The sequence below is a fragment of the Lissotriton vulgaris genome, chromosome 8 (assembly GCF_964263255.1).
Source record: "Lissotriton vulgaris chromosome 8, aLisVul1.2, whole genome shotgun sequence".
NCBI lineage: Eukaryota > Metazoa > Chordata > Amphibia > Caudata > Salamandridae > Lissotriton > Lissotriton vulgaris.
The window spans coordinates 984,597,237-984,624,279 of NC_141696.1; the positions used below are offsets into that span (position 1 = coordinate 984,597,237).

At 47.7% G+C, this 27,043-nt stretch overlaps 1 protein-coding gene across 2 annotated transcripts in view; it reads right to left on the reverse strand.

Moving 5' to 3' along the window:
• The window catches only part of CLN5 (CLN5 lysosomal BMP synthase), a 224,334-nt gene that overhangs the window by 40,479 nt on the left and 156,812 nt on the right, over positions 1-27,043 (reverse strand). For both annotated transcript variants that reach the window (XM_086934855.1, XM_086934854.1), the window contains exon 3: positions 15,527-15,752. In XM_086934855.1, the coding sequence (XP_086790981.1) occupies positions 15,527-15,752 (226 nt within the window). The remainder of the gene's footprint in view (positions 1-15,526; positions 15,753-27,043) is intronic.

The following is a 27,043-nucleotide window of genomic DNA, read 5'->3' on the forward strand; positions in this document are numbered from 1 at the left end:
GCAGGTGGACTGGTAGAAAAGGGTTCAGGAACTAGGAAATCATAGGCAGGGTCCTGTAAAAGGTGAGCTGGTCATGTCCAGTTCCTGTTGGTGCAGAGGGGGTCGCTAGACAGGTGATTTAAGGAAAGGATTCCTCAGGGGAGGGCGAGCATGGCGGACGGCGGTGCGGCGTCTTCAGTGGATCCCAGATTGGTCTTAAGTTAAACTTAAGTAAAACTTAAGTTTGACTGAGAAAAAATCCTAACTTTACTACTCCTAAATGCCCTTTGTGAATACCGTAATTCGTAAAATTAGGATTTTGTCTCAGATTACTTTTGTGAATCGGGCCCCTACATTTTACGCATCAAAGCAGGTCACATGGGGCGTGGCTTGGGCGCCGATGGCGATGGTCGCCTGAGAGCTCGGCTCCGGGACTAAGCCCGAGATTATCCTGAAAATCGGAGGCTGAGGGGCACCCCAAACCCCGCATTCGGTTGTGCGAGGCGACGACACCCTGCCGGGGGCCTTAGTGGAGTTTGGACGGGGACTGCTCTGAAGAAATGCCGAAGTTTGCGGAGTGGCGGAGTGCGACCCAACATGGCGCCCGGATTCCTTTGTCCCCTCGATCGAAGCTACTGAGCTGAGGAGGACTCGCGGATGTCGGCTGGCACCCGGCTTCATCATCCTCGGTTGTTTTGGACAGTGGACATTGACGGGCTTAGACTTTATGCAACGGGTTCACACTCGATTAGACGACTGGGCGGGTGCCCACGCACTGGAGGGCACCGGGTGTGGGAGCCTTCGGCTACAGGTGGTGGCCCGCATCGCGACTCCGCAGCCAGATACGTCCTCCCGGCCAATTCAACTACATGGGAGGCGCGACACTCTGGCGCCACGGAACGACCGAGGGAGTTGGTGGCCCTCACCCGGGAGCTATAGTGGGTGAACGGGCCTGCCCGTCCAGGCGACGGTTGTCTCCGCCCCCTCATCGGTGCCCTCGGACGACGTGGCGGTGGTGTGAGCCGAGGCGGCGGAGCCCCTACAGGCACTGGAGAAGGAGATCGCCCAGACCCGATGTGAGACGGAATTCCCGGGAAGGTCGCGATCGACTCCTGTACGCGGAGACGCTTACTCCGGGACACCTACGGAGAGCCCCCGGCAGCATGGGGAAACCCAGAGGAGCCAAGGGATCCACCCAGACCACCTCGGACTCTGAAGCCCAGGACAAGGAAGAGCAAGGAGACCCCAAAAGACCTGATGGCGCTCCGCTGCAGCAACAGTTCGACCGAATACTGGAGGCGATAGAGGCTACTCGGTCGGCCCTCCAACAGGACATTGCTCAGGTGGCGACAGGCCTGGGCCTCCTTAGGGCGGACCATGGTAAACTCTCGGACCGGGTCAAGGAGGTGGAGGGCACGGTGAAAACTTTGGAACCGGCGCAGAGAACCTTAGCTGCGACGATAAAGGATGCCATGTCCCGAATCGAGACCCTCGAACGGAGGGCGGAGGATGCGGAAGCCCGCAACAGAAGGAACAACATCCGAGTGGTGGGCCTGCCGGAAAAAATCGAGGATGGTGATATGGGGCGATACTTGGAGACCTGGCTCCGAGACACGGTGGTCCCGGAGGGGCTGTTCTCCTTCTACACTCTGGAACGGGCCCACAGAGTTCCAGCACGACCCCTACAGCAGGGACGCACTCCAAGGCCGGTGGTGGCGCGGTTGCTACATTTTCGGGACAGAGACTTGATCCTAAACGCCGCCAGGCACAATGGTCCGTTCCAGGTCGCGAACAGTCAGGTGAACATCTTCCCTGACTATACCTACGAGACGCAACGCAAGCGGTTCTCCTTCCTGGCGGTTAAGCGTGAACTCAGAAGTGAGGGCATCCAATATTCCCTCCTATTCCCCGCGAAGCTCCGCGTCATTGTCGACGACAAAACCCAGTTCTTCGACACCCCGGAGGAGGTCTGTAACTGGCTCGAACTATATCGGACAGGGAAAGATGGTTTCGGCGCCTCGACCCAACGGGAGGATGAGCCGGAACAAAGGAGGCGATCCAAGAGAGTCAGAAATCGCCGCGGCCGCACGGGAGGGCCATCAACTGCGGAGACATCATCGGAGCGGAGGGGAGTGTTGGAGGTTCTGTCGGAACTATCGGGAGCAAGAGATGAAACTCTCGAGGAGGAGGAAGAAAACCCGGGTGCCCAGGGGGCACCATCGGACTCGGAGGATTCAGTGGCAGACAGTACCCATACACCGGTGATCACACCGAAGTCGGTGGAGGACCTCTTAGACGGACAAGGGTGACGGGGTACGCTGCCTTGTTTTGGGTGGGGGCCCGGCAGGGGGGAGGCGGTTGCCGTTCTTTATTGCTGACAACGGAGGAGGGAGGGTTGGGGGGCCTCTGCTCTTGCCCCAGGAGGGTTTGATACCGGGGGGGGCTTGCTATAGTCCTGGTAGCCTGGGCGACGAGGGCCCACTGCCTCCGCCCAGCCCGCACCTGGCCCATAAGGCCTTCCTACGGTGGCGACCGTGGGACTAGGGGAGGTTTTGGGGTTGATACACGCCGAGGTTTGGATGGGATCTAGATGGTGCAGTTTGGGTCCTGTTCTGGGGTGGTTGGGGGGGGGCTTTGTTGGTTTTTGGGTGGTTTGGTTTTGGTTGGGGAAAATGGCCGCCATCAGCGCTGGGTGGATTGATGCTTTTTCTTTGGGGGGACCCAAACGGGAAGACTGTGCAAGAACACTATGGGACAATTGCTGATGTTGCTAACTTGAAATGTGTTACTTGGAACGTGAGGGGGCTTCACACTATGTCCAGGCGTCACAAGGTCCATGCTTATTTAGTGCGTAGGGGAGTGCAAATGGCGCTGCTGCAGGAAACGCATCTGAACAAGGCGGAAGGGGCGGCGCTTCAGCGTAGGTGGCGAGGGCAGGTCTTCTCCACGGCGTACTCTGCTTATGCCAGGGGGGCGCTAATATGGATTAGGGCAGGAGTCCCCTTTCAGGTCACGAGGACAGTGTTGGACCCAGAGGGGCGTTTCGTGGCCATCTCAGGCACCCTAGGAGGGAGGGATCTGAACGTTTGCTGTGTGTATGCTCCTAATGTTGACCAGACTGCCTTCCTTTCCGGGTTATCGGGCTCGCTGGCCCACTTTTTTGCCGGGCCCCTCCTGCTGGGGGGAGACTTTAACTCCGTAGTAGATGTGGACATGGACCGCTCGCATCCCCCGCTCCCCGATTCCCCGGTCCGGCGTACGGCCAAGGGTCGTCAGGATTGGCAGACCCGCTGGGGTTTGACGGACATTTGGAGGGCGCATCACCCCGCGACTAGAGATTATTCATACTTTTCGAGCCTCCATGAGCTACATGTCAGGCTAGATGGCTTTCTTGGTTCGCCCGAACTAGTTTCGGCAGCGGTCCGTTCGGAGTACCTATCGCGGACCATCTCGGACCATAACCCCCTCCTGCTGGACGTTCGCTGGTTCCCCGGGACGCCGGCAGTACCCACCTGGAAGATGCGCCCCGAGATCCTCGAGGACAGTGTCTTCAAGGCGGACCTAGGGGAGAAAATCACGGATTATTTTGCGTCCAACGGCGGTTCCGCGAGTACTAGGGCGTTCGAATGGGACGCTTTTAAGGTGGTGGTGAGGGGCTACTGTATCTCTAAGAAGGTGGGCATGAGGCGTGTTATCCTGGCAGATTTAGATACAGCGGACCGGGCACTCCGCGAACTTGAGGTTAGCCGTCCCGGGCACCCGGAATTGCAAACGCAAACAGTAGAGGCGAGGAAGAAGGTAGCGGTGGAGGTCGAGCGGCTCCGCTGTTTTGATTATAAGGCCTATACGGTCCGGTCTATTGCGGAGGGAGACAGGTCAAGTGCGTTGCTGGCGTGGTTGGCCAACCCCACGCGCCAGTCCCAGACAACGACAAATATGCGTAGGGCAGATGGGACCGAGGTTTGCACCCAACCGGAGATTCTTAGTTGCTTCCGGCATTACTACGAAAGTTTGTACCATAGTCGCTCCGCGCGTGACCCGGATCGGCTTGACAACTATCTTAGCCCACTGGAACTACGCACAGTAGGACAGGAAGTGGCTGAAACCCTGGGATCCGATATCGACTTAGGGGAGATCCGCGGGGCCATCAAACGGATGGCGAGAAACAAGACCCCGGGCCTAGATGGCCTCCCAGTGGAGTTCTATGCAGCTTACGCTGACCTCTTGGCCCCTCGGTTACTAGTGGTCTACAGGGAGGCGAAGAGGTTGGGTCGTCTCCCTGGCTCGATGTGTGAGGCGTTGGTGGTTCCTCTCCTCAAACCGGGCCGGGACTCGTCCGACCCGGGGTCTTACCGTCCCCTATCCATGCTGACGGTGGACTACAAAATATTGAGCAGCTTAGCCTCGAGGCTGCTGGGACATATGAGTTCCCTAATACATGAGGACCAAGCCGGTTTCATCCCACGGCGGAATACAACTATGAACATCCGACGGTTGTTCCGCTTGCTTGGGGAACCATTTGTGGAAGCCCCGTCCCCGGTGGTCTTGTCGGTAGACCTGGAGAAGGCTTTTGATAGCCTGGAATGGGACTACCTATGCACGGTATTACGGAGGTTCGGCCTCGGGGAGGGATTTGTCAAATGGACCGCAGTCCTCTACGCTTCCGCTTCGGCCAGGGTTAGATCGGGCCCTTTGATTTCGTCGCGATATCCGGTGGAACGGGGCACGCGGCAGGGATGCTCTTTATCCCCGCTTCTTTTTGCACTAGCGGTAGAGCCGCTGGCGATGCACCTCCGCTCGGGAGCCCACTACACGGGCTTATGGACGGCGGCGGGCCCGCATTATGTCTCGCTCTATGCGGACGATCTGTTGCTCTTCCTGGAGGATCCGGTCGACGCGTTGCGGGGAGCGGAAGTAGCGCTAACGGAGTTCGGAGCAGTCTCGGGTCTCCAAGTGAACTGGTCTAAGACCTGCCTCTTCCCAATGCGCAGGGGCACCCCCGCTCCTACGCTAAGTAAGGAGATCAGGTGGGAGCCCGACTGCTTTAAATACCTCGGGGTATTTGTGTATCATGACCAACCCGACCTCCTAGATGGGAACATTGCCCGTTGCATGCGAGCGCTCCGAGGCTGCATGGACTTCTGGGCCACGCTGCCGCTCTCAGTGGCGGGACGTATTGCCCTGCTCAAAATGGTGGCGCTCCCCCGGCTATTGTACTACTTCCGAACCTTGCCGATTTGGGTCCCACCGGCCACGTTTCGTCGCCTGCGCTCTATGGTGACCGGGTTCCTCTGGGGAACGGGCCGGCGGCGGGTGGCCCTCAACACCCTGATGAGGCCAAAGGACGAGGGGGGGCTTGCTGTGCCGGATTTCGAGAAGTACTATCTGGCGGCACAGCTACAGACCTACACCCAGGAGATAGCCAGGGAATTCAGAGGCCCGGAAGACGGAAGGGGGACGGGTATGGCCAGGCACATCCTCTCCTTTATCGCGCTGCGACAACGCTTGATCCTACGGGACCTATCGATGGAGGAGCGGACTATCCGACTGTGCTGGAACCGGGCTCACGCTAGAGGCCACTCACGGAATCCATATGCACCTGAAATACCGTTGGGGATGCTGACGGCCCTCCCCCACGGAGGGGATTGGTCACGATTGGCGGACTGGGAGGACTCAGGTTTACAGCTCGTCGGGGACCTGTATGAGGACGGAGCGCTCTTGTCCTTTCAGGATCTCATTGACCGCTTTGGGATCTCCAGGGGCGACTTTCTGCTGCATTCGGCCATTGTGCGAGCGATCCAGGCGCACTGGCAGAACGGGCTAGAGGAACCCCAATTATCTCAGGTATGCCAGTACGTGATGATGTCGGCGGGCACGGTGAAGGCGGTCACTTGCCTCTACGGCAGGTTGATCACCGAGGGGTTGGTTCCTCTCACCACATTGAAATCCCGCTGGGAGGAGGACATTGGTAGGGAGATACCGGAGACGACCTGGGCCCAGCTGGTGAGGCGTGCCTGGAAGGGTACACGCAGCGCCCGTTTCCAACTGGTCCACTATTATGTTCTCCACAGAGCGTACCTGACCCCGGTAAAGATCAGGCGTTATTTTGCCACGGCTTCAGCGGAATGCCCTAGGTGCCCGGCTCAGGAGGCGGACCTTTTACACATGCTATGGGCCTGTCCAGGACTGACGTCCTACTGGCAGGAGGTAGCGGCGACCTTAGAGGAGGTGACGGGGAGGCATCTATCATTCGATGTGGCGGTGGGGCTCTTGCACTGGTTCCCCCATACCCCCCGGAATAAAATCTCCAGTAAATTCATTGACCTGGGGCTCCTACTTGCTAAGCGAGAGGTGACCAGGAACTGGAAGGCACGGGCGGGTCCGGCAGGCAGCAGATGGCACAGTGAGCTTTTGAAGTGGGCGGCGGGTGAGAGCGCGCTAAGATACCAGCTGGCTTGGAGGCAGGGTAACGAGAAGGCGCAGGAGGCCGCGTTAGAGTGGGAAACGCTGGTGCAGGCCCTCAGAGATTATTGTACCCCCAGCGACTCCGATTGTGATGAGGCAACTCGCCCCGAGTCCCGATAAACATTAGCATTGATAGCACTATTACCTTCACCGTGGGTCAAGCAATGGATCCTACGTTGATGAGCTCCCTGGCGCTGATGGTGGGGGGGGGGGGGGGGGGAGAGTTCCGTAGTTAATGGGCAGTTCAAGGGGGGGGGTTACTGTGGGGGTTTTGGGTTTGTTTAGAAAAGCAGAAGACGGACAGTGTGTCATCCGGACCAGCTCCAGCATTCTACTGACCCCAGCTTACTTGCCGCCCGACCCCAGGGATATGGGCTAATTGGCTGTGTACAAACGTTATGGAGGGGGATCAGTGGGCTTTCTGTTGTAAATATCGTTCATAACACAATGCTGGTCGATACTGTATTGATTTACTGATTCCTGCAATAAAAATATATTTAAAAAAAAAAAAAAAAAAAAAATCAAAGCAGGTCACATGACATGTTACAGGAAGCAGACAACACATCTAAATCATAAAAATTAAGTAGCAAAAATTATAGTCACAGATAGCTACAGAGCAAAATGATAATCTCAGAAAACATTAAAAATGAGTATACATAACATTAGTCCTTATCCAATACGCACTATTGCAAGGCTGTCAGATTCTACGGAGCAGCGCCTACCTCACCTTTAGAAAAGACTACAATTCCCATGATCCTAGCGTGGGGGACGTATTTCAGGAGAGGAAGCGCGCTTGCAGAACCGCATAATTCAGTCTGTTTCCTGTTTTTGGCACTTAGGATGAGAAGCGCCGCCCGTCTTCATGGAGTCCTTCGTTTCCATCATGATTCCAGCACTGAGGTTCTCACCGGGAGCAATTTAGTGACGGTAGGATTCTAGGAAAGGCGACAGCGGACAGGTGGTTCCCGCCACGCGCTGCCATTGTTGTCGTTATCTTTGGGCAAAGATTCCTCGGCACAGAAGCGGAGCGCAGTGGTGAATGAACCACACGCTGCCGTATTCTATTTTCATTTACTGTTTCCTTGGAGTTATATACACGGAAGCGGAGCGCGGTGGTGTAATCACTACGCGCTGCCATGTTCCATTATTTTCTTGATATTGGTTCTTCTAGAAAGAAGTGGAGCACAGTGGTAATCTTGCCACGTGTTACGTATTCTTTCTAATCTATCCACGGAACACTTACTCGTTCAGCGGAGTGCAGTGGTGCTGGAACCACTTGTTACCGTTTCTTGGGAGCCTTTTACTCTGGGTGACATGAACCCAGCTTAGCCCTATCATTTTGTGTACTGCAAAAAAGACTTTGCACAGAGCGGAGCATGGAGGTTTATTCTCACACAAAACCATGTTTGTGAATTCTGGAGATTCTAAATCTAATGGATGATTTTCCTTTGGCCAAACAGCAGGGTTTCTCTTCATTTCCTATGTACTTTCCATGGCTTAAAAAAGAGAGGTTCTTTCATTTTGAATCCAGCTAGAGTTTTCAGGAACCCTTAGTTCTGACTCGGCCTGCTTGTGAGATGGTATGCATGAAATGTTAACCCTTAATATATATTTGCATACAGTGTGTGTATTGATGTATTTACATAGGTTTCCACTGTTTTTTTCAGGTTATCTATGTGGCCAGAGAAAGATCTTGGGAAGTTACCAAGTGGATGTTGTATTCACTACTTGAATAGGTAAATCGGAGTTTTAGCGAGATCATATGAGAGTAGCCATACATATATCTGCAATATTTATATTCTTTGCCTTTTGTTGTTTGAGGCTTCCTTCCCTGTTAACTCTTCCCTTTCCTTTCCCTTGCTTAATGGCTCGAAGACTCTGTGTTTTATATTCAGAGGATTGGTGACATTGGGAGGTGGACTCTTACTTGCGGCAACTGGATCCTGCGGAGCATATCCTGACAAAGGCCTAAAATTCTGACTTAAGATCAAGAACATTTAGGCCGACTCCTATAGCGTTACATCAAGGAATAGCCTAGGTAAAGGTGGCATTAGTCAAACTCACTGGAGGGCTATCAGTCAACACAGTCGCATTTACAAACAACAAATTATATCATGCCCGATGTCTCATAGCACAATCTTGCTCCTGGGGCAGTTGCACAAGAGAAATCAGCCAATCAAGGACATGACATCAAAAACCGGTTTATTTTTATTTTTAAATATAATTCATGTTGGCAAGTTGATATCCTCAACAGACCAAACATTCTTCATTGACTCTCACATATACCCAAGCTATCTCTTCTTTCATCAGAGGACATAATAAGCGTCCAATTTGTACTGTCAGAATCACAGTCAGGGAGAGAGAAAACTATAGTCAGCCGGTGCTCCACAGCTACCGCTGAATTAGTCCTTAGAAGCCAGTCAACATTTTATGACTGGGGCATCATAATTATATGGGAGAAAACCGAGAAATAGCAAAGAGTGCTATTACGGAAATTAAAGCTACAAGAGCAACTGGACAATATAGAACGTTGATCAGTTTTGAAGGGGAGGGCTGAGGATATTTTGACTTGCACTTAACATTAACTCATCAGCTTCATGTATACATAGATAAATAAAATAAGAGACAATGTAAAACAAACTTATTAGCTTCAGCCTTGGGCCCAAGGACTGGAACTGGGCTGCTCCTTCTTAAGAGAGTGGAGTCAGCAGAACTTCTAGCATCAACTCAAACTTGAACATGATCCTGGGGATCGCTCCAGGGCTAACCATCTTTCACTGATCTCCTGGAATGTCACTGGACATAGTAAGCTCTTAGACCATCATGGAACAGTCAGGCCAAACTCTTACTACGCAGTGGAAAGGACTTAGCCAGCCACCCCCCACCTGGCCCGGTCCCTGCTTCTCATCCCAGCCAGGTTGGGGGAGCCTCCCATAGCCCGATGGACTCCGTCCCGGGCAACTAGACACTCGCCGGGCCGCAGAACGGGGGCTCCCACACCACAGGGTCATACTTCTCACCAGAAACAATATCTTATGCTGTCAATAAGCCTGGAACACTGCCTCATTGCCAAAAGGTTTCCAGGAATGTTTTCTTCTAGCAGTTAAGACAAGAAGGTTTGGGCGATTGCCAGGTAGTCTCAGCACGTACATATTTCAACAATCCTGGACACTAATATCATCACTCCTATTTCATTTCAAACATTCACTATAAGCAATTATCCTCAATCCCTGACACTGTCATAATAAAAATCATCTCCTATCTGAACAGGCATGTTTGCAAGAATAAAATGAAAGGCTTGCTTTTTAGCGAGGAGCTTGAGGAACTAGAACTTCGACATTCATAGTAAGAAATTACTGCTAAAGATTTGAAACACATACAACTTAGATTAAATATCGCTCTGCGATCCCCTGGATAATGAGATACAGGTCCCATTGGACATCTCACCTTCTTAAGTCACTTGGTAGTGGTCACTTTCTGTCTGAGGAGTTATGTAGTAACATGCAGGCTGAGTACACCGTTAGATTTGGTTGGCACAGGTAAGGACTTGTGACAAGCAGGGACCCTCTCCTCTAGTCAGGATAAGGGTATTACCCTCTTAAAATAACCCCTGCTCACCCTCTAGGTAGCTTGGCACGAGCAGACAAGACTTATTCTCAGAGGCGTTATAGGTTAAACATTTGTGAACACACACAGCAACTGAGGGACAACACCACAGATGGACACCACACTAGGCTTAGCACAAGACCAAATAACGATAAGACAAATGCCCACAATAGTTTGTAGTAACTAAGAGTTCTTATACAATGCGTAGATGAAAGTTCTGTCCGACTCTCCCGGTGATAAAACGTACCTAGAAAGAGTCAAACAGGCGCAGCGGACGCTCCGGTCCGGTGCGCACAGAAATGTGGTGCGAGTCTCACAGTGCCTTCGATCGTTGTGTCCAACACGGACGATGCGTGGGAAAACAGAAGCGTTGCAGGCAGCGATGCCCTACTTTTACTGTGCAATCTCCGGCTCGTAGACGTCCTGGGTGCGGATCGTAGAATTCAGAGTCGCGTTGTGCGATGGGACGGTGCCTTGTACGGTGCGATTGAGTTCCGGTGCGGCGTACGAGCCGTACCTTGAAAGTTGGTGCTCGGGTAATCCTTTGAGCGCGGTGCGAAGCGGACTGTACGCTGCAATTGTGCGAGACGCACCCAGCTGCTCTACGCGTTGCAACCTTTCCACATCAGTGGCAGGGTGCATGTTGAGCAGTGCGGTTCGGAGGGGGGAAAAGCGAGGTGCGGTGCGAGGTCCTTCCTTCACGTTGCGAGCTACGGCTCGTGGGGGCCACAAAGTCACGTTGTTCGGGCCGGACGAGTCCTTACTTTACGTTGCGAGCTATGGCTCGTGGGGGCCACAAAGTCACGTTGTTCGGGACGGACAGCTTGGCACTGGCTTCCCAGTGTACACGTCGACCTTAAGAGGCGCACACTTCTCTCTGCTTCAGCGCTACGGGGAGAACAGTGTTTTTCAGCAGCTCCTCTCAAGGCGGGTGAAGTCCACTGGTCCTGGGACTTCGTTCAGGGGGCAAGCTCACTCACAAGCCCTTGGAGATCTTTTAAGCACAAGTTTGGAATAAAGTGTTTGTAGTCTTTTCCTCTCCTTCAGCAGCACGGCAACCACTGCAGGACAATCCCCCAGGACAGGGACAGTACTCCTCCTTCAGCTTTCCCGGTTCCTTCTCCTCAGGCTGAGGTCTCTTCTTGTCAAGCAGGATCTAATTTCTTGGGCTCAGGGTCCCAATACTTATACTGCAATTCTTTTGTTCTTTCAGGCCAGGGGGCCTTTGGCCAGTTTAGTCCAGTTCTGGAGTACTTGTTTACAGGACTCTGGCGTTTCTTTTCAGTGTGCAGGGCAGAGACATCAGACGCTCCCCAGGGGGTGGAGCCAGCATTGTGGTGGAAAGGCACAGCCCTATTCAGAGTCCAGGGGCCCTCCTCCCACCCATCTGGATGTAATCTCTCTATTCACCACCTGGCTGCCCAGCCTGTCTCCTGGAATTCCCCAGCCCTGTCACTCACAGAAACCAGACAGCAGATACACATCCTAGCAGAGGCGGGCTGAAATGGTTAGGCAAGCAAAGACCAACTTTCTAAAAGTGGTATTTGCAAACACAGGATATTAAAATAAACTTTACTAAAATATGTATTTTATTACTCTGAGTTCAGGCATACTAAACTTGAATTTCTACCATGTTCTCTGAGTCTGTTAGGATTATAGAGTGGAATAATTCCAGCAGCCCATTCTGGCCTATGGAAAACAGGTAGCCTTGCAATAGTGAAAAACGAAAATGTCTGTAATTCACTATTAGGACATGCCACACACATAAGGGCTTGCCCAACTGTAGGAGAGTAGGGTCTGCAATCCTATGATCACCCAGATTTTTTGCTTTTGTTTCACTGGTTTACGACTTTCTCTGGCTGTGGGCCTGCCAATCAGACACACAGCCTGGCTGTTCTCTCTCTAAATTACAACATGTACCCTAGGTGCATTTACCAATTGGTACTGGGCCACCTTATCAGACCCTGTAACTCAGGGCATAGGTGTACCCAGGGCCTACCAGGGGCTGAAGCATGTATTATGCCACCCCTGGCTGGCCTCCTAAATTTGACACAACTGGCTGCATGACAGCTGGGGCAAAGTCGTGTAATCACCCTTTGCTGTAGATATAGTATACCTATATCTAACCCTAAAATGGACACACAGATTCCTATCAGTCACTCCTATGGCAGGCCTTAACAATCCTGAAGGCAGAGTGCTTGGAATCGTGTGAGATGGTGCTCTGGCATGAGCTGAGCCTGTCTGCAGCTTGCGGAATCAAGTCCTAATAGCTGTTCCATGATATCGCATACCATATACTCTTAAGTGCATTATAATCCTCGCGGTTAAATGCTAACTTTGGTATTGCTTTATCAAAACATGGCGAGTAAGGTGTCATACGAATTGGAATACTAACCCCTCGCCAATTCTGGCGACGGGGTTAGCATTCCACCCTTCTAGAGGGACACGACATGTATGTAACTGTGAACCCCGGTTAAAGTTAAACGAAGCCTCAGCTCCACAAAATGGATGCTGTCACCACAGACACGAGTCTGACCCCCTGCAGCTGGGAGTCCTTCCAGCGAGGGGAGCCTGGACAAAGGGTTTCCTGTCAGGGGCGGTGCTAGCACCGTCCCAGACATGGTTTTGTGTATCCTGGGTAGGCAGGGCTTTACAGGAAGGTGACTGCTGAGTGGCACCCCGGTGCTCACTACGCATAGGCCAGTCTGAACCAGTTCCAGGGGCACACCAGCCCCTGGCCTGGGGAAGTCCGGCGTGGGAGAGGGGTGTAACCACCCCCCTCCTAGTCCCACCCATAGGCAGGACCTAGTCACCGGGTCAGCCCCCTTTTTTAGTATAAAGATAGGAGCGGGCCCCCTGTTAAAATTAGATCATCTTTGGAATCAAGACACAACTTTCTGCGAAAGACATCAAGATTTCCTTCTTCAAGATTCTCCCTTGTGGCTAAGGAGTAGTCACCCTGCATCAAGCGGGCACCATCCTAAGAACACTGCGGTCTGCTGCAAGTCCTTCTTCACGAATCCGACGACCCAGCTCGACGAGACCCGGCTTCCCTGGCACCTCTGACCTCTACTCACCTCTACAGCAAAGCTGAGAACTGTGAGTGCGACGAGACCTCGAGGGACCGACGATCGCCAAGACTGCACGACTTCTTTGCAACAAGCCCACCGTGTGCTCCACCGGTGAGTGCTTTGGGATCCGAGAAGCCCCAACCCTGAGCAGCTCCAGCACCGAAGATCAGCCCTCCAGCATCTCCACGATCTGCGTGGGGCCCTTCTGCTTTTGCGTGCTCACCGCGCTGTGTGGTTACTAGCCGGCTGGCTTGTGGCCTTCTACACGACGCCCGACGACATCACTGCTGCTGGTCTGGTTGCTCCAGACTGGCCCTTGCTTCCTTCTTCAAGAGAGGCACCCCGGACCCTCCTGGTCCACTCCAGACGCCATTTTGAGTCCACCGCGTGGGCTTGAATTTGCCAAGGCTTTGTTGCCCAATCCTGGGTCCAGCGACGCCGACAGCTTCAATCTTCGTGGGACAGCTCGCTCCTCCATCCTGGTCGCCGACAACGCCTCCTGGTCCGTGAGATCTGCGAGCACAGCGTCACCCACTCACCTAGTCGAGGTGACTACCATCCGGTGCCCCCCTGGTGCCACCTGACTACTGGCTAGTAGTCTCGAACTTGGTCCCCTCTGCTTTCAGGTGTCATCTTCCTTCGATCCAGGCTTGGATCCATCGAACTTTCTTCACTGGTCGCCTGCCAGCAACTTCTTTCTTCCAGGCTCCTGGGTCCGTCTACGAGGATTCCCGACGTCTTTTGAGACCTATGCAGCTGCAGCCCCTGGGCTAGGTAACTTCGGCATTCCGGTGCCCCAGCATAGCCTCACTATCCAAGGGTCAGAATCCACTTTCGTTTTCCTCCTACCAGGTCGGGTTCGCCCGAGAACACTAACTTTGTCTTTACTAGCTACCATAGACTTTGTCCCGCATCACGCGTGAGAGTGCACACTCTGCACCCGAGTCCCCTGGGTCTCCTAGAAGTAATCTGAAGATTCTATAATCAAGATCTAGCGATTCCAAAGCCTATTAGTACTGTACTTACCTGCTAGTAATTTCGCATTCCACTTTCAGAGTATATGGTTTTCCGTGCCCCTCGGGCATTTGTATATACTGTGCTAACTTAAGTATTTTCGTAAGAGTTTTGTTTTGTGCTTAGTACCCTGTCCTCATAAAGAGTACAGGGCTGTTGTGAATCTTAATAAATAACTTGTTTATTTTCATAACACTTGTGTGGTGTCCTTTCACTTGGTGTTCAAGGGGTATATGTGTGGTATAACAGCTGGCTTAACACGCCCTCTCGAGTCTTTAGCCTTAGACTGCTCGTATCCACGCTACTAGGATAGCTGGTCTATAAGGTTGACTTACAACCAATCATCAATAAGGGTTGCTGGACTGATACATAGTGTTCACTAGAATAGTGAGCACTGCATATCAGGCCAACTTCTCACACCTACCTTATACTTACAATGCACCCTGCCCTTGGGCCTACCATAGGGGTGACTAATATGAAGTTAAGGGAAGGTTTAGGGACTGGCAAGTGGGTGCACTTGCCCAGTCAGCATGACAGTACCAGACTGCACGCAGGCTCTGCAATGGCAGACCTTAGACACATTTTACAGGGCTGCTTCTGTGGGTGGCACAACCAGTGCTGCAAACCCACTAGCAGAATTTGGAATTACAAGCCCTGGGCACTCCTGGTGCACTGTATTAGGGTCTGACAGTAAACCAAATAAGTCAATCATGGAATCCAATCAATATAGCAATTTACACAGGGAGCACTTGCACAGTGGCACAGTGCTCTGAGCTTCTAACACCAGCAAAAACACATGAGGCAACAGCAACAAAAATGGAAGGGAGACCCATGCCAATGGTGCCAGGTCTAACATACACCATATAGCTTTTAAAGATGTAATCAGTGGTAGTAGGTCTTACCCCTTATATGTATGTGTGTTTTTGCTTAGTATAATGAGAAGAGTCGTTATGTTTTTCAGCAGTCCTTCAAAACTTGGTTTCTTGACTAAAGTTTGACATTTTCAAAACTATTTCCTCAATTGATCAGTGGCACGAACCAGCTTCAGCAACTGGTACTAATATACGAGACTTGATACGGAACGGATATACATGATGATTAGCTGAACGCTCACAGTTTGATCATTTATTCACATTCATCTATTATAAAAACATGACTGTCTTCTAAGTGTAAAAAACTGAAGATATGTACAAGTGATTTTATGACGCAGCTATGGAAACCCTCCTGATTAAATATAATGAAAAGTTTCCACCACATATAGATCTGAAACAAGATATATAACTAGATGGAGACTTCAACAGTTGGTCAGGCCTGAATAAAAAAAACTGAAGAACATTGATTGTACAAGTCAATAGTGAGTGCTGGAAGTTGACAATAATCCAGATCTCTACCTGTTATTGTGGTCACCATAGCTAACGTTCCATTTTGCTTCCAGTGTTCATCATCTATGCCCTCATAGAGGCAGGCAGCCCCTTGGTTACACCAGTATGGTTCTTCTATTCCAGGTCTGAGGTGGGGGAATGTGCAGTTGCCCAGTTGGAACAACTCATACCATTCTGCTGTGTAGTTTTTGCCTGTTAAGATGCTTCGAAATCCAATGGCGTCATGCATAATTTTCTGTGCAATACAAAATGGCAAATGTGACATTCAGAAACATTCTTGTTGGGTTCACTTTGACGAAAAGGTATCATGGTAGCAATAAGGTCTAAGGAAATAGCAAATGAGCAAAGACATTACTGGCTCATTTCACAAGCTACCACTTTAAAAAACAGTCAAATAAACAACAAAACTCAATAAAATAAACTAATATTGTTTTCTTTTACATGCAAGTGTACCATGTGATACCTACCAATCTAGATAACGCTATCTCATATGATTGAGAACTGAAACAAGGGGAACTGAATTGAAATGCATCTTAATTACTACTATATTTCGGTACGTATCAAGTGGTACTCAAAGTCTCACTCCGAGAATTCTAATTAAACACCTCTTTCGTATGATAATCTTGTGCTTCCTGTTCTGCTAGTCCACAAATTTAGTGGGTAAGTTACCCTTCAAAAACCTCTCTGCAGAAATGACGGTACCTACAAGCGGGTACACTTGCAGGCTCTAAGTGGCGTAAAGTAACCGCACTGTCCAAATTCAACCGCAGCGGTTGAATTCGGACAGTGCAGTTACTTGATGCCAGTTAGAGGATTTAGGGAGAGGCGTTTTGTTTAGGGAGAGGCGTTTTGTTTAGCAAAAATTAGTGCAGAAATGTTATCCTCTTGGACACCCGCACAACTCAAACTATTTTTAAAAACATTTTCCCCAAAATTAAGTTATGAGTTAGATCATTTACATTGTACTAAACTATCTTTGTACAAACCTTTTGCTGACTCCCAAGAATATAAGTTAAAATTGCCATATCTGGAATACACTCTTACCCATGGCGTAAGGCGTACGATCATGATGCTACGTCTGGGTATTCTCCCTTTGTTATCTTTTACCTCCACCTGGAAACCAAACAGTTCCTCTCAATGTAACCTATGTTCGGGGGGTAAACAGAACTTAGAACACATGCTCTTTGTATGTCCTAATAAAGTTGTTGTTACTGCTAGGGTAACATGCCTAGAACCAATATATCGGTCCTGCAGGATCACGAAAGCAAGGGATTTCATCTCCATGTGTGCTAATCCACCTAACGAATATGTTTGTAACAAGATTTATAAATTTTTTAAAATAACACTGAAAATGTATTAAATTGTATGTTAATGTAATATGTATTTTTCTTTTAAATGATTTTGTGGTCCTCGAAAGAGTACCGAAACAAAATAAAAAACTTTGACTTTGAGATAACGCTATCTCATATGATTGAGAACTGAAACAAGGGGAACTGAATTGAAATGCATCTTAATTACTACTATATTTCGGTACGTATCAAGTGGTACTCAAAGTCTCACTCCGAGAATTCTAATTAAACACCTCTTTCGTATGATAATCTTGTGCTTCCTGTTCTGCTAGTCCACAAATTTAGTGGGTAAGTTACCCTTCAAAAACCTCTCTGCAGAAATGACGGTACCTACAAGCGGGTACACTTGCAGGCTCTAAGTGGCGTAAAGTAACCGCACTGTCCAAATTCAACCGCAGCGGTTGAATTCGGACAGTGCAGTTACTTGATGCCAGTTAGAGGATTTAGGATTCTTTGAGTGGGACTCTCAAATACCATTTGGTACGGACAGAAACGAGGAACAGGGACGCCATACAGGTGATTTCCAGGACGGAATTAGAACCAGGTTCAAGGATTGGTCAGAAATAGGATCCATGAGAAAACAGCCCTGCAGAAGTCATGGGGTACCCCCTATATGACGAAACATGTGTTTGCTGGCTAAAAGAAGACAGAAAATATAGAAGACAAAGAATAATCATTGTGTCTAATTATCAGCATAATTTGTGATAATTTTAGCGTGTGTTTAGGAGTTCGGTGTTTAGAATTTGAGGGACTATTTTGATCCCATTTGAAGGATGTAGGGTGAATCCCTCTTCCTTTTGAGCACCACATTATATACAGAGGCATATTACTTCTGCAGGATATAGATGAGCGCTACCTTTCACCACAAATGCATCCACCTCACAATATATCACAATACACATGATTAGGTCTAAAAATACATAAAATATTGCATAATCAGAACATAAGATGTATAATAATCTGGCTCTACTACGACGCTGCATCAATGCTTGGACAACAGTTACATGTTCACCCAAAAACATAAATAGTTCTAAAAAAGCATTAGTGCTATAACTTGGATCATTAACCGAGAAGGTGTCATTCTCAAGCACATAACAAAAATACCTAAAACGCAAATGGTTTGAGACTGAAATGGAAAGTGGGATGTCAGAAAAAAAATGACTGAGCAATTTTCATTGTATTCCCGATGGAAGAGTCAACGTGTGCACAGCTGTAGTCCAGCAGAATAGTATTCAACACATTTACTGAACTCACAGCATAGTAAAGATATGTCTATTAGAATATAGGAATTGGTGCAAGTGTATGGAACATTAGGAAGATGATTGCCACATGCTGTCAGAATGTACGAAGATCTTATACTGGTTACAAAATATCAAGATCAGATCTTAGCTTGTCCTTAACAGTGACGTCACATTCTTAGACAAGGAAACAGTATTTATGGATAATGCTTAATCAAATTAGTAAACAAAGACAAATAAGGCTTAAATATGTTTATGGGATAAAAAGAAGTATTCTCTAAAACTGAAACCCACCCTCCAAGAGCCACTGTATTATTCTGATATAGACCGAATAACATTAAATACAGTAGATCCCGGCTGGGTGACCTTCTGGCATTATAGTGCAGGATTGTATATTATTGTTGGGATTTAGATCATAATATTTGGAAAATCTTGCCTGAGGATATAAACGTTTAGATTATGCATATGGGAGTAACACAGAATAGAAGAGTTGACTGTTGTTTTAATCTTTGTAAAGTCCCACTATGATTAAAGAAGGTAGATTTTAGCCCCAGGTGTTGGCATAAAACAGACAGCTGAAAGTAGCAGTTTTGAGGTGATGTTTTGTACATGTATCATCACATACAGGTCCACCAAGGAGTGTTTAAAGACTCATAATGCATTACTCACAATACATGCTAAATACGCCAAATAAATGCAGAGGGTGTGATGAACGACTAATGTAGTTTCTAAAGCTTCTTCATAGCCTAAAGTGAGCAGCTAGGGTAACATGATCCTCTCAGTACAAATGCCAGTAGGGAACTGACTAGTAGAGAATCAACCCAGCATTCTTGCAAGCCGAATACCATAAAAACACACTACACTAGGTCAATGGAAGCCCACAGGGAAACACATTCACAAGCCACAAAACCCTCACCCCCTTAAATGAGAAAACAAACGAAAACATTACCAAACATAACCATAACCACCCCCTGATTGCACACAAAAATATATATTTTATTTACACCCTTCAACAATAAAGTCTTGTAACCATTTTGAAGTCCTTCTGACTCATATCTTTGGTACCCTCTCTGACACAAGAATGAGATTCTACTTCCTCTGGAACATCACTTGATTCGCACTGCAATTCATCTGGGTTATCCACTGGAAGAGAGGTAAACACTTCTGTGGAATCACCCAAGTAGGGAGAACAGAACCATCTGTTGCTGGATTCTTAGAGATATTTACAGCATTAGAATAACCAACTCCTTCCCTTGGTTTATCCTGCACCTCAAAATCTTCCACAACCTCATCCATATCCCACAAATTCAAATCTTCTTTGTTGATCACACCATCACTCCACCCATACTCATTGCACAAAGCCACACATTTGAGATTGACCTTTTTGCCATTACTGAGGCGAACCACATTGCGCAAAAATTCCATCACTTCCGCTAGATCATAACATTTACTGAGCAAACACAAAGAGATGGACGGAGCACTGAAACTTTTCAGACACTCACCCCAGTCACAGATCTAGGTTGAATCCATCATCATTCTTTATCTCACTTCGCCACCGCAGTTTAGACACAGCTATATGCAAATCAGTCTTGACCCTGTGCCTCATGGGAACAATCCAGCCCGAACTGCTAAGCCATGTTTTCCCTGAACCGGAAACAAGCATCCTGGGACCGGTATCCTTCTAACAGCCCTTATCAGCCAGGTTAGCTTGAATCCAGTGGCAAAGTGAGCAGGGGACCCACGTCTGGGCATACCCTGTCAACTTAGGACGAACAAAGCAAACACAAGGCTTCATCCATCATTGCCTTGCGTTTGCCTGAACCATAATTCATCGAAAAGATCATAGCCAGATACAGCTTTTGATACAAGCAACTAGTCATATTATCCTGTACTTAAGAATGAGCATATCAAATTGATAACTTATTACCAATAAAATACTACATCACATGATTTTTTTTTAAAAAAAAGGAAAAACAATTAAAATATTTAATATAGCAGATCAGTGGCATAAGAGGAAACCCCCAACTGCATATTGATTGAATTTGAAGGATGAGAAGTCCCCCCATGAGGCGAATCTCTACAGAGAGATTTAAGATAAAAAAATATATATTTGTTTTTATTGCATTTTGTACATTGATATCAACATGAACAGTACAGTCCTCATCTCCACCAGTATGTAGGTTGTATATATCACATATCACGGCCATCACATAAATCACATCATAGCTTAAGAATTTATAATACATCAAGCAACATCGATCCCTTACCCCCCTCCCAGTGCCAACATCGTTTATCCACGTCGTTTTCCAATCACATCCTATCAGTGTTTACGGGCTGGTCTCAGGGGTCCCCGCAGGTTGTGGGGGTTTACACACATTCCCTCTAAATGAATTCAATTTTCCCCATATTCTTGACCATTTTACGGGGCACCCTCTATGGGTGTACACCGCTCTTTCAGCCACCATTGCGCCGTCCATATCCCTTTCCCATTGTTGGTGCGTGGGGAGCGTTCCCGAACCCCAGTTTCTGGCTATGTTCCATTTTGCGATCCCCAGCGTGGCCCAGTTTTGTAATGCCAAGTTTAAATCCGTAGGCTCCCAAGCGTGCAGGAGGCATCTCCTGGGATCTAGTGGGACTTCTACTCCTTTCATCTCCGAGATCGCATTCAGCACCTGTTCCCAGTAGGACTGTATATGTGGGCATTCCTATATTATATGGTAAAATGTTCCTGTGTGTCCCCAGTGTCTAAGGCACAGTGCGTCAGGTTCATGACCAAGTTTATGTAGTGTGGTGCGTGAATAATATATACAGTGAAGCACCTTGAGTTGCACTAGTTTGAGCCTAGATGGGTTCGTTGCCTCCCGGGCCAACGCTAGCGCATTCATCCAGTCTGAGTCTTCCATGTCCCCTAATTCTGCTTGCCACCGCTCCCTCAGTGTTGTCATGGGGTCTGGTTGGTTGTTTACCATTTTTGCGATACGTCTGGCAAATGGCCTTTTTCTCCATATAGTCTGTGAGGAGTCTATCCTCCAAGGGTGAGGCCTCTGCTAGTTGGGTGTCTGGGGGGATTGCACTTTTAAGCGCGTGTCTGATTTGTATGTATCGAGTTCCGTATCAGCCATCCCGTATTTTTCCCATAAGTTTGCGAAGGATAGGACCTCCCCTTTTACCCACAGATCTCCTGTTTAGGTAATACCAATGAGGTCCCATTGTCTGAACCCCTTAGTGTTGGTCAAGGTGCCCAAACGTCGGGTCTCCCATAGGGGGTTGGGCTGTGTCAGTACTCCCTCCCAGCCCAATGCTCTTTGTGCTGTGTGCCATATTTTAATTGTGTGGGCAGTCGGCCCTGTAAGTGCGTTGCTTCTCTTATTGGTGGGAAGGGCTTTCATCAGGTGGTCCGCTGGCAGCACGTATCTATCTAATCTGAATGCCGGTTCATCCTCCGGGATGTGCAACCATTGGTTTAGCACCATGAGCTGTGAGGCCCAGCAGTATAATTTTATATTAGGCAATGCGATGCCCCCATCTTACCAGCTACGGACTAATTTGTGATGCGCTATGCGTGCCGGTTTTTCATCAGTTTCAGTGTGGAGACTTCAGCTTCAATCACTTTAAGAGGGGGGGACTGGGAATGGGGTATTTTGAAGGGCGTATAAAAACCTAGGCAAAGCCAACATTTTGAAGAGTGCCGCCCTTCCCAACATTGACAGCGGAAGGTTTGACATCAGCTCGAAATTTTGTGAGTGGCCGCATCAGGTTTTCCTCTATAAAAAGTAAAAAGTGTCTCCTGCGGTGTAGCATATATTACTAAATATTTGAACCCTCTGGTCGTAATTTGCAGCTCACATCCCCGTGGGAGCTTGGGAGTGGGACCATGCAGCACATAGAGTAATGATTTTGTCCAGTTGATAGTATAACCTGATACTTTCCCGTATGCATTACAGATATCCAGCAGGAATATCAATGACCTAGCTAAATATATTAACACGTCGTCCGCGTAGAGTGAAATCCGGTCTTCCCATCCCGCCTCCCATTTCAACCCCTGGATCGAGAGATCCTGGCTTATCCATGCCGTGAGTGGTTCCAGTATGAGAGCAAAAAGAGGAGTGGCGACAGCGGGCTGCCCTGTCTCATGCCCCTCCCCAATGCGAACTCTCGCGATATGCGGTCATTTGCTACCAATTGCGCCAGGGGCGCTGTGTATAGTAATTTAATCCAGTCGCAACATTTGGGTCCAAACCCCATCTTTTGGAGCACTGCAAACAAAAAAGGCCATTCCACGAGGTTGAACGCCATTGTGGCGTCTAGTGAGAGGATAGCCGCATCTTCTCGGATCGTTGGTATCCGAGCCAATACTCCAGGGAGGCGTCTGAGGTTGAGGGAGGTATTGCATCCCGGCATAAACCCGGACTGGTCTGTGGGAATCAGTGTCTGAAGGTGGGGTTGCAGATGGAGTGCCAATGCTTTGGCCAGTATCTTGGCTTCCGCGTTTTTTAGGGATAATGGGCGGTATGAGGAGCTAGTCAGCGTGGGCTTACCTGGTTTGTGTATTGCTACAATTGTTTCGAGTCTCTGATCTTTTGGTAATATCCCCTTCTCTAGACTCTCATATTAACCGTGGCGCCACTTTTTTATATAGTTCCACCGGCAGGCCATTAGGCCCCTTTGCTGTCCCCGTGTGAAGGGCTGATAGCGCCACACCCAATGTTCCAGCTGTAAAGTCTGCTTCTAGATCTAGCATTGCCTCCTGCGGTAGCACAGGCATTTTAATGTCTCGGAGAAACTGTACATTTTCCTCTACTGAGGCTGTAGCCTGCGGCGTATAAACCTTTTCATAGTGTGTGGCCAGCCCTTCTGCTATGAGTTGTGGATCTGTCGTTATAGTGTCGTCTTCTAACGTCAGTTGGGCAATCCATCTGCTCGCCTTTTCCTTCCTTTCTAGTCAGGCGAGGAATCTCCCAATCTTATCTCCTAATTCATACAGGCTATGTAGGGCATCTGAATGTCTGACTTTCGCAGCTTCCCAAGCGTAAGTTCTATATACCTAGGTTGCTAACGTCAGGGTTTGCGCTGTGGTTTCGTTAGTGTTTGCAGCGTGTGCCACATCTGCCTTCTGCACCTCTTCCTCTAGAGTGTCTAGGTGCTGTCTATGTTCCTTTTTGTGTCTGGCGATTATCGATATGGCTTGGCCCCTGATTACTGATTTGTATGCCTCCCATAAGATGCCTGGGGACTCTACAGATTGTGTATTCTCTGTGAAGTATTGTCCAGTGGATTTCACAAGAGCCTTTGCGATCTTAGGAACCTTCAAGTATCCTGGGTAGAGCGGGAAGAGTCGTTTCCTAGCAGGGATTTGTGCATTATATATAAATTGTATGGGGGAGTGGTCTGAGATGCCTCTTGGTAAGTGCATTACCTCACACATCTGAGGTTCTATGAATTCTGAACCCTTGGGTTCCATTTTGTGCATGGTAGCCATTTTATGGTTGCCCTCACAGAGGCCTATGACTGTGGCTGAACAAGTCTTTAGGACACGTACACCTTAGCTTGAGTTTGTGCTGACTCCTGTTTGACCTGAGTGAACTGACCCTGTTACCTGAAGCCGACCTTGCCAAACAAGTTCCTGCCCTTTAGCTGATCAAGATTAAGGATCAGAGCACAGGACATCGTAAGGTAAGCTGGTCCAAGTCGCTGAGATGCTATCTTTAGTTTCCCTGTAAACAATGGAAGAGGCTGTCATGTTGACATTTGTGAACTTTTAAATTAGGGCCTTGTCTCTGTGGAATGCAGAATGACCTTGCTAAACAGGCCTCTAAAAGGTGGGGTTTCTTGTTTCTAAATAAGAAAATCAATAAAATTAAAGAACCTAATTCCAAAGGGAAAATATAAAAAGGGTTTCTTTCAAAGTCCCAACATCGTGCTAAATGCTCTGCAGAACTGATACATTTGTATCTCTGCTCTAAAAAAATAATGTCTGCTAGTTGCTCTTATTTGACAAAAATGAAGGACTGCATTAAGTCCTAGACAGAAAATAAGACAAAGTCTTTTATTGAAATTTTGAAGGCTACGTGCCTAAGTGAGAACGAATTGTGGCGCAAAGATAACATGGAGTGTCAGTGAAAGAATTTTACTTTTGGAAAGTTAAAATAGCTTAATGCTGCAAGCTGACTGACAAGATGATAACAGTTAAGTAATGGAAATTTATTTTTGTGTTTGTTAATGTGTATCATGTTTTGTCTTCTGATTAAAAGTTATAATTGGTATTTGTTTGTTATGAGAAATGTTTCTCTTTTGTGTGTTGTGTATGTTTTTTTTTGCTTCTGCCTACAGATCATTCATGGATTATTCTGGGTGATTTAAGGCTGACAAGACACGTGAGTTTGGTTGGTTGAAAGGAGATGTGTTTTTTCATAACTCCCTTGGAAAGAAATGTTCATATATTTGTGTATTTGGTCCTATCATGAATTGTTCTTGCTGGCCCTGTATGTTAGAAGACAGTAAAATTGTATTTGACAGCAGATATCCACTAACTGGTGATCTGCTGTCAAAAAGGAGGGTGAAGCTTTTAAGCCTGACAAATTAAGCAGGCCCGAATATTGGTAGTACATGACCTGGTGTTGTGCTTCACCGCTCATTTATATATGCTATTGTTTTGTCTATGCTTTTTGTGCTTGATATACAGCAAGTATATCTGATGGCTTGACATGTGCGTATTTTTTTGCATGTTTTTGTTTTATGTTGCTACTTCTGATACTATTACAAGTTTACCTGTGTTGTGAAGGGATATACATGATGATGCGTATCGCTCCACAACAGTTGAGTTGATTTGCTAAATTCCACAGATATGATATTTTCATTTTGTGAACACGACACAGACAACACTTCACCAGTGTATGTCAAATTTGATATACAGAATCAAAGTGTGTCATCTGCAATTAGTCACAATACTGTCCTCTTCCCTTAAAGGAACAGGCAGCCCTATATGTTTGTATCCTGATTGGACGCAAGGATGAATTATAGATTTGTGACTCTTGTACATGGTGACCTAATTTCTATATTACATTACTCAGTTTTGTTCTGCTTCCTAAGTAGTATATGGCTTTGTACCATAAAGGAAACCAGGTTTCATTTTTCCCTGAAGAAGGAACTGGAACATTAGCTGAGATTACTGTATATGGTGTAGCGGCCAGCGGTAGAGTTTAAATTTGTGTATTATTTTGACCTTTTGTGTATCACCCATACTCTTGGCATTGTGTCACATGCCTGACTATCACCCAAGCGCATCGTGCCTAGTTATTGGGATTTTAGCTGTGTCCTAGTTCCATTTCCCTTTTCCATATTATTTTCACCAGTTAGCCCATTTTTTTTTATTGTTGGTGAATAATTCAGGTTCACACTTCCAGATTGCAGTAATGTACCATGGACCCCCATCTTATGTATAATTTCCTTTTGTATAACCAGACTGTTTTCCCTGATAATCTGTATTATGCGATTTTTCTTTTGAGATGTTCTAGATAAGGAATTTAGGAACACCTATATGTAATCATTGAGATAAAATGTGTTTACCCCATTAAACGATGCCACTATGTGTGAGGACATCCATTCAGATAGAATTCCCATGTCGCTATCTACCCTTAGATGGTGGAGGATATGCTCTCACACGGAAACCCAATTGAAGAGCCTAGAGGCACTGTTTTTCCTACTGCCTTTGTCTTTGTATTGCCTTTGAGAATGACAGTGTATTTTAGACCAGAATTGTCCCATGTCGTATGGCCACTCCTTTGAAGATCGCAGGCCACCTGCTTGCAGTCCCCTTGTTATACAATGAACTGTTTAAAGCATCGCACTTGCTCCATCAGACGGCATTGGACATCACAGAACCAGAATTTCAGTGCAAAAGAGCGAAAAAGAAAAAGGATTCCTGTTGTTTTGAGGTTTCCTTTGTCCACCTGTCATGTGCTGGTAACCTCTGACAGTGTGCAGTGCCTTGAGCCCCTTGGCCTGAGTTTTGGCCACACACACCCCTTTTCCTTTGCTCCAACGGAAGTGCAGTGCACCGGAGGATCTAAGATTGGCAAAAGGCACTACATTCTGGTGCCCATGAAAGAGCAGCTTGAGCGTCCTCTGACACTGAATGATAAGTGTTGGAGTCTGAGAATGGTCCCGGGTCTGCACGAAATGATCTGTGCTCATGGTCAATGAAGAGCACACTATCTGTAGTGCCTGCTGCAGAGGAGAGATACTGGTGCACTGCATTGAGACATTGAGACTTTCAAGTGAGCTGTGAGTGTTTGCCAGGAGGGCACTCCAACGGATACTGAGAAATACTATTTTTCAAGGGAGGCCTGAATCAAGAGGCCCATGCAACAACGGGAGCAGATTTGATGGACAATAGAAGCCTGCCAGAGAGGCTTTTTGAACGGACTCTGGGCATAGTTGGTTGTACAAGTGGTTTCCGTGTGATTGCATAGAATGGGTGTTAGGAGACTGATTCTTATTGTTTTGCTGGCATAGTTTTAAAGTACTATTCTGTTTAGTAAAAGCAGAATAAAGTCTATTCTCTGTAGAAGAGTATCCCCTTTTCACCTCAGAGCATTGATGAGGATCACCACTGTTTCACCTGAACATAAAATAAGTTACTGAAATGCATAGGAGCCATAAAAATGTTACTAGATAATTCCAGGATTTGCTTTCTGCTTAGGGTTGTGAAAATGATAATTTTCTTTGTAATAGTGGTCATTACTTTCTCCTGTTGTCTATATGTTCTTAATGACGTGTTTTCTAGTGTTTTTAAGCATAACGTTGTCTTTTGTGGGTTGGATTCTTTTTGCTACCCAATTGACATCTGTACCCTACCCACCTCCCAACCTATGTCTCTCCCTACTACTACTTCTTTGCATTCTTTTCATACTTTACCTGAACATGAACTGGTTAGGAGG